Here is an 8,553-nt window from a genome sequence, read left to right on the forward strand (position 1 = left end):
GAAAAGCTATAGGGAACATACTGGAATACTTTTAAGTTCTTTTCTATTTATTTTTAAAAATATAACCCCCAAATGCACCAATTAAGAGATTCATTTGAGAAAGTAAAATTTTTAAAAATGCAAAAAAAAAAAAAAAAAAAAAAACCAGCAGCTTAAGAAGTAAAGGAGCTAAAACTTTAAAGAAACTTCATAACTAATTTTTACCCTGCATTTCTATTTCACTATTCATATTTTAATTTAAATTATTTGAATATTGTTATTCAAATTAATATTTTATTTCAAAAGTTATTTATTTTTTAGTTGAAGGATAATTGCCTTACAGAATTTTGTTGTTTTCTGCCAAATTTCAACATGAATCAGCCATAGGTGTACGTTACCTATGTACATATGTACAAACATAGGTGTACAAATTATTTAAATTAGCATTTTAAGTTACATATAGCAAAACTGACCCTTGTTTTAGAGTACAGTTCAGACTTTTTTGGTTTGCTTCTTTGTCTGTTTTTGGCCACACTGTGCGGCATGTGGCATCTTAGTTCCCCGATCAGGGATGCAGCCTGTGTACCCTATATTGGGCGTACGGAGTCTTAACCGCCGGACTGCTGGGTTAAGTCCCAGTTCAATGGTTTTAACACAGAACAGTTTCATCACCCCCAGAAAAGTCCTCCATGTTGCTCCTTTGTAGTCAAATCCTCTTTCCATCCCTAAACCTCGGTAATCACCGACCCATTCTCCATCCCTACAAGTTTTGCCTTGGGCAGAATGTCATAGCAATGCAATTATTTTCTGCATTTTTAGAACGAACAAAGTGTTGTCCTCCCCTTCTCGTGGTATCTACCCAATAAATTTCCCCTGATACACTTAAGGAATCAACCCTTTCCCACTTCAGGCAACTGCGGCAGAACTGTCAATCAAGGTGCCTTGCCGGGGCTAAAAGGCAGTCACATGACCTACGTCCAGCCAGTCAGTTTGTTTCCTCAGGAGGTGACTCTTAGAGGCAGGATATAAAGACAGAAAATGACTGAAGCAGCAAGCAGACTGATCCTGACAGCGTGGCCTGAAGAGGCTGCCCTGGCTTCTGTTCCTTTTCATAGTCTGTCTGATCAGCTTTTCCTCCTGTTCTGTGAGCTATGCCCACATCCTCACAATAAAACGTTTTAACTTAAATCAGCCTAAGTCCATTTTTCTATTCAGAACCAACCCTGACATCTGCAATAGCTTATAATATAGAGGCATACCTCGTTTTATAGCACTTCTTTTTATTGTTCTTCACAGACACTGCATTTTTTACAAATGGAAGATTTCTGGCAACCTTCCATGAAGCAAGTCTATTGGCATCATTTTTCCAACAGCCTTTGCTCACTTCATGTCTCTGTTTCACACTTTGGTAATTCTCCCAATATTTCAAGCTTTTTCATTATTGTTGTATTTGTTACAGTGATCTGTGATCAGAGATCTTTGATGTTGCTATTGCAAAACGCTTGTGACTCACTGAAGGCTCAGATGATGGTTAGCATTTTTTAGCAATAAAGTATTTTTTAATTATGGTACATGCATTGTTTTTTAGACAAAGAGCCATTGTACACTTAATAGACTAAGGCACAGTGTAAACATAACTTTTGTATGCACTGAGGAAGAAGAAATCATGCAACTCACTTTACTGCAATATTCCCCTTACCGTGGCGGTCTGGAGCCAAACCTGCCATATCTCTGAGGTAGGTCAGTAGCGTGCCTACCACCCATGTTATATATAATAATGTGTCGCAAAGTTAGAGTCCTAGGACTTTAAAGCTGACAGGAACTGGGGTCCATGGTTCTGTCACTAAGTCGTGTCCGACTCTTGTGACCCCATGGACTTAGCCCGCTGGGCTCCTCCGTCCATGGGATTCTCCAGGCAAGAATACTGGAGTGGGTTGCCAATTCCTTCTCCAGGGGATCTTCCCAACCTGGGGATCAAACCCAGGTCTCCTGCACTGCAGGCAGATTCTTTACCCACTGAGCTATGAGGGAGGAAGCTGGGGTCCAAGATATTCTTTAATTTGAATAGTATTACTACAATATACAGAGAGTTTTAAGGCTAACAGTAGTCTTTCCACATACAGAAGAAAAAAAGAAGGAAGGAAAAACTGATATTAGATAAATATCAGAGGAAAAGACACTAGATATTTTAGCTTCATAATTACGGATAACATTTATAATGTATTTGCTGCATGTCTTGTCCTCACAGCTAAGTCCATGAGGTGGTTACTATACAAAATGAATATTAGAAACCAGGACACTGGGGTACAGAGAGAAAACCAAGATTGCAACCTAATAATTGTTAAAGACAGTGCAAATTTGGGACCATTTGATGTCAAACTCTGTGTACATAACCATTATGTTGTCCAAAATAGCAAGTAAACTGCCCGTGTGTCTAGGAGTCATCCACAGCGAGTGAGTGGCACTGACGCGGGAGGCCCTCCTAAGATAACTGACAAGTAAAAACACACCGTACTCTTCAGTGAGTGTGCGGGGCAAGAGTTCCAGCCTCTGTTCCAGCCGCACTCTTGACTCCACAAGCTGGGGGCACTCAGAGTCTCAACTTCCTCCTCTTGAAAATGTGGATCATACTAATACTTCTTTCCTCTCTTGCTCTGCAGGATTTCAGAGCCCATCAAATGATGCAAATGGATGGGGAAATGTTGTAAACCATTCACTTAAATCTAAGCCATTAAGAAGCCGGTAACCAAAGCCACAGGTCTTGAGAATTTGAATCTTAGTAAATTACGTGTGTTAAAATTATCCAACTATATTTTGAAAGGCTTTTCAGAAAACCCAAGAGGTGTTTTGAAGCATGAAAACAGGGCACTGTTATTTCGTCTAAGTTGCTTTAGTAAAATTCTATTAAAAATAAATGTACATGAATTGACAGAGAAATCTTTGCCTTTTCTAGGTATGTATATCCAAATTGGTGGAGATTAAAAAAAAAAAAAACTGAGGAGGAAAATGTGATGGAGGTAAGAATGTAGCAGGTTTAACAAAATATATGTATACATTTTTCCTCACACAAGACTAACTCAAGACAGAACCAAGAATTCAGTATCATGACCAGTGTCAAGTGTCAGGTGAAAAAAGTGCACAATGTAGAAGCTGAGAATTACGCTTTATTCTGAGGCCTTACTGAGGACGATAGCCCAGGGTGGCAGCCTCTCAGATAGCTCTAAGGAACTGCTCCAAAGAGATAAGGCAAGAGCCAAGATATAGAGGAGCATTTACTAGGGGGCAAGGGAAGAATATGTAGTTGAGCATCAAAAGATTACTGTTAATCACAAAAAAACAGACATCTCAAGTTAATGATTTTGGTCCTTTTCTGTGTATGGAAAGATGCAAGAGCCTGAGCTTACTGAAATCCTTCCTCTCACATACATCTTCGCTATCTAGGGCCAGTATCCTATTTGTCTCCACTCTCTCAGGGTGCACCATGGATGGCCGCTGCAGTGGCTGATGGCTTTGTGGCCACAATATTCTTTGTTTACGGCAGTGGCAGAGACATTCTTTGTCCACCTCAGCTACTGGGCTGCTAAAGAAATACTTAACAACCAAGTCAGGGATCTGTAGGCTCAGAGAGTAGCTCTAGGATTTCTTGACAAAACTACAGAGTAACAGTAGGCATCTGTGTAACCAAGCAGGACCAGATGGGGCCTTCCCGGGACAGAGTCCTGCCCCCATGTCCTCACCCTGCCTCTTGTTTATGGGAAAGCTGTAGTCTCCCAGGCCTCCCTGAGTTACAGAAGTCTGGCCCAACAATTAATGATTGAAAAGATGTTGAATACATAGTGACAAATGTAGCACTTGGGCCAGAAGAACTGGTAACAATTTAAACAGTAAATCAGCCCATAGCAGTCACAGAAGTTCCTTCCTGAAATACCAAGATAACAGTATCTGATGTGCATTTCCCCAGTTGCTTTACAGATGCTAAAACCTCCACCAAATGGAAGAAGCTAATTAACTGAAGCCCCCAGAACCACTGGAACCTGAGGATTGATAATGTTTACCCCTATAACACTGCCTGGTTACCTCACTATAAACCAACCAGAGAACTGTGCCCAAGGTTATCACATAGTCAGCGACTGCCCTTCCTCACCTTGCCTTTAAAAATGCTTCCCTAAAAGCCATCAGGGAGTCTGAGTTTTTGATAATCATCTGCCCCAGACTAATAATAAAAGCTGCAGTTTCTTTCACCACAACCCAGAGTCAGTAAATCAGCTTTCCTGTATATGGGCAAGTGGACCCAAGTTTGGTTTGATATCACCTATCGTCAGTCAAGATCTCTCATGGTTCTTGGTACTTTGAATAATTTAGGGATACTAAGACTCTTATTGAATTTTATTTTTAAAAAAGAGAGAGAGAGAGAATAAGGGCAATGTAGTTGAAACACTTAGATTTTGTTGAATCCAGAAAGATCCTGAAGAAATGCGGAATGCAGTTGGGTTCCTGCACGGAATTTCTTTTCTGTGGGTCTGGAAGTTGTTAAACACCTCTCAGGACTATACCTTGAAAGCAGTGATAAACATCACAAATGCTTCTGAATAGCCTATTGTATTGTGTGTGTGTGTGTGTGTGTGTGTGTGTGTGTATTAGTCGTTCAGTTGTGTCCGACTCTTTGCAATCCCATGGACTGTAGCCCACCAGGCAACTCTGTCCATGGAATTCTTCAGGCATGAATACTGGAGTTGGCTGCCATTCCCTTCTCCAGGGCATCTTCCTGACCCAGGGATGGAACCCAGGTCTCCTGCATTGCAGGCTGATTCTTTTCCATCTAAGCCACTAGCGAAGACCCATTGTATTGTATCATAGCTAACAAATGGAATTTAGGGAGAAATTTCATACTTGTATAAGAATGCCAGGGTTCTCAATGCTGGACCTCTTATTCTGCAAGGTTGACTCCAGCTCTCCACAGAAAACAAACAAAATATACCACGTGAAAGAGTCTTCCATGAACAACTGTCAGAGACATAGCATGAAGCCTAACTTCTCTGTTCCCCATAGCCTGGCATCCACTAGTCCTGGACACCCTTGTGTGTCCACAAGCCCCTGTGTCCTACACCACATCCCCTTCGCCTTAGCCCTTCTAAGCTCTGCTCACGGTTACAGCACTCACAGAAGCCTTCAGAGGCAGCCGGCGTGCACCACTGCAGAACCTCTCGGCATGCATCCACTCTGCTTCAGGCTCTCTTGTGTAACTCAGTTCACTCCGGTTCTCTTTGCTTGAAAAATGGGGCTCTCACAGCATAAGGATTATTTTGAGTATTGAGACAGAAAATGTATGTAAAACAGGCAGCCCAGTACCCAGCCTGTACTGAGCAAATGTTAGCTTTTTGCCATTTTTAGCTGGAGCCTTGCTAACTTAGCCTCCACCACTGCAGATGTGTTGGAAATGTGTTTCTGGTTGAGTTACTATTGCTGCCCTGGAGAGGTACGGGTCAGTGACTATGAGAGGAGCAGTCATCTATGGTGACTGAAATCCTCACGCCAGGTTCTTCAAACCCCTTCTGGGTTTTGGAGTTGTTTAACTACAGATCAGAGCTCACAGACTCAAAATGCCTGCAGATCTCATCCGGTGAAATACATAAGTTACTTGACCAGGCACTCATATATTAACCAGCTTGAAATATTCCTCATATCCACAAATAAATATGTTCTCTGACATGCCCCTCCAAACAAGAAGTCCTTCTACACCTTTCTATCTTCTCTTTTGCATGTTTGATAAAGACTTAAATGCAGATAGATTTTTCTATCATAAGAAAGTAACCATGCAGATACAGCAAAGAAGCCTCAATGCAGAAATTAATCGCAAATTAGAGCAGTGGCTATAAAGTGAAGTTCCTGTCACCACAGGGAATGTGAGCCCTGAGTCACTAGTCTCTTAAGTTTCAAAAGAAGCCAGAATCTGGAATTTTACTTGACTTATCATCATCATTAAATGCTAAATCAACTTTTCCCTTGTGGCTCAGCTGGTAAAGAACCCGCCTACAATGCGGGAGACCTGGGTTCGATCCCTGGGTTGGGAAGATTCCCTGGAGAAGGCAAAGGCTACCCAACTCCAGTATTCTGGCCTGGAGAATTCCATGGACTATATAGTCCATGGGGTAGCAAAGAGTCGGACATGACTGAGCGACCTTCACTTCACTTTTTTCAAAGCATTATAAGGATCAACTACAACCAAAAAGACTTAAGACTGAGTTTGGCCTGGGGCAATCAGTTTGTCACTTTTGAGCAAAACAGACTGTATCCTGCTCACTTCTGGGGTGATGACTAAACACGCTCAAATACAATGACCAGAGTGCAAAGAAGGCAACGCGACCCCAGGGGCACCTCGCCCTGAATGACGTCACTGGAGCCCAGGCGGTTTGTCACCAACACTTGTTGCACCATTAGGGCCCTTCCCCAGCACCAGTCGAAGCAGCCTCACTGAGTGACTGGATGGGGCAAACATTCCATAAACTCAAGGACAAGGTGGCTGCTGAGAGGCTCGGTATCCTCTGGAATCGAAAACTTCTGCAGCTTTGTCCACGGAGCTCAGCGAACTAGGTCCGACCCCTCCCCTGAACTTTTATTCTCCCTGGACGCTCCCATTCAACAACTCTTTAAACTAAACCAAACATTTACACTACCTTGCAGAGCCCTTTCCGGCAGACAACTTGAGAGAATCCACACTCAGTGGACCTGTGCAATTGGAAAGCTGGTTTCCTGAATCATCTCTCCACAGAGGGAGAAAGCAGAGCTGATGAGGAAACTTGTGGCCAAATTCTCCTAGTGATCCCAATGGAATCACCTCTACCATCATCACCCCAATATTTAGGGTCAACATTTATTCAGCACTTACCCTGTGCCAGACACTATTCTCAACGCTATCCTTGCATCATCTCATCTAATCCTCCTAACAACCAGTTGAGGTAGGTGGTATAATTACTTCCATTTTGAGACTAAGAAAGAGGCACAATCGCTTAAATGTCAGTACAGGTCCTCCAGCTAGTAAGTGGAGAATCCCGTCTCAAATGCAGGTGCTGGGACAAGAGATTTAGAATCTTAACCATTTGGGTACCTGCCCCTGGGTGGAAGGCAGGGGAGAGTACACACACTTTCCTGCTATCCTGGAAAAGTAAATAGAGCCCGAGGGCGTGAAATGAGGGGATTCATTTCAAGGAGGAGGAGCTGAGACTTGAAAGACGGACCCTCCCCCAGGATAAGTTTAAAAATCTTTCCCCTTGACTTGGAATCAAAGACGTTAAAGCAGAAATCGCCTTAGTGAACACTAGTCGAAATAACTCCGTTTACTTCAGAAGCCTCTCTTTTCCTTCCAGTTCATGAAAGTTAAGTCCCAAGATTTTTCCCCCCTCCTTTACAGAACACCTCTCCTGGAAAGGGGAGGGCAGCAGAAGTGATGGATTTCGAACAGGGAGATATTTCGATGTGGGGGTGAGTCTACCCCCAGGAAAATTCCTCCGGGAGCCTGAAAAGTCCTCCTCTCCCCCCATCACCTCTCCCCGTGACGCCCTGACCTTGTACCTCGTAGGTGCTGGTAATGCCCAGTTTGTAAAACACGGGGAGGAAGATCTCCGCGCTGAGGACCACCACGAGGAAGTAGGTGATGGCAAAGATGCTGAATATGGCCCCAAAACGGTAGACCTCGGACGGGGTGCCCAGGACGGTGACGGCAGACATGAAGCTTGCGGTGAGCGACAAGGCCACGGGCACGGCGGTCATCCTGCGGCCGCCCATCAAGAAGTCCTTGGAAGTCTGCTGGCCGCCCCCCGCGAAGGCGTAGTAGATGCCGATGACGGCCGAGATGAGCAGCATCCCAGCGAACACTACGTAGTCCCACACCACGAAGGTGCCGATGTCCCGCGGTGCGCCCATGGCCGCGCGGTCGCCGGGGTCCTGCAAACTGGCGGCCCCGCGGCGCGCAGCCCGAGCCGGAGCTTCCCCGGCGCGCCGGGCACTCCCCTATTCCCCAGTCGCACGCGGCGGGTGTGGCGCCCTGCAGGGATGAGCGGCGTCTGGCAGGTGTCTGTCCCTCCGCTCCCCGGCGCCCAGCGCAGCCTCTGCCCACCTCAGCCAGCAGAGCCCTCTGAAACGAGGTTTCGGGGACACCCCACCCACACGGCGCTGAGCCCTCACTGGGCTCCAGACCAAGGTGGCTCGCCCGGCGCCGCGGACACCGGGGCAGGTGAGAACTGGAGCTTCCAGTCGCCTCTGGTGAATCTTCAGGGAGCGCTCAGCGAAATTTTTATCAAGTGACACCCGAGGGGACGCACTATTTAAATGAGCAGGTGACCGATCGGGGTGTGTGGGTCGAAGGGTAATTGTCACGCCTTTAAGCTTTCCGGTTCAACAGACTGGGTCCTTACGGGAAGGTACACCTGGAGTTTTTAGACTGATTTATTTGATACATTGATGGGTGATTTCTGTGACAGTTTGCAGTGAGCTGAGGTCCCAGTTCTTAGACAGGTAAGCAGTTATAAAGGAGAAGAACAAATCTGTGCTATTGGTTGCCTGTGTTTTTATTCAATG

The 8,553-nt window shown here is 44.9% G+C and overlaps 1 protein-coding gene across 2 annotated transcripts in view; it reads right to left on the minus strand.

The window, feature by feature from the left end:
- The window catches only part of SLC5A8 (solute carrier family 5 member 8), a 55,234-nt gene extending 46,985 nt beyond the window's left edge, over positions 1-8,249 (minus strand). For both annotated transcript variants that reach the window (XM_065937603.1, XM_065937596.1), the window contains exon 1: positions 7,549-8,249. In XM_065937603.1, the coding sequence (XP_065793675.1) occupies positions 7,549-7,899 (351 nt within the window). In that variant the 5' untranslated portion in view covers positions 7,900-8,249. The remainder of the gene's footprint in view (positions 1-7,548) is intronic.
- Between the last annotated feature and the right edge of the window lie 304 nt (positions 8,250-8,553).

This window comes from Muntiacus reevesi, chromosome 1 (genome assembly GCF_963930625.1).
Source record: "Muntiacus reevesi chromosome 1, mMunRee1.1, whole genome shotgun sequence".
Classification (NCBI taxonomy): domain Eukaryota; kingdom Metazoa; phylum Chordata; class Mammalia; order Artiodactyla; family Cervidae; genus Muntiacus; species Muntiacus reevesi.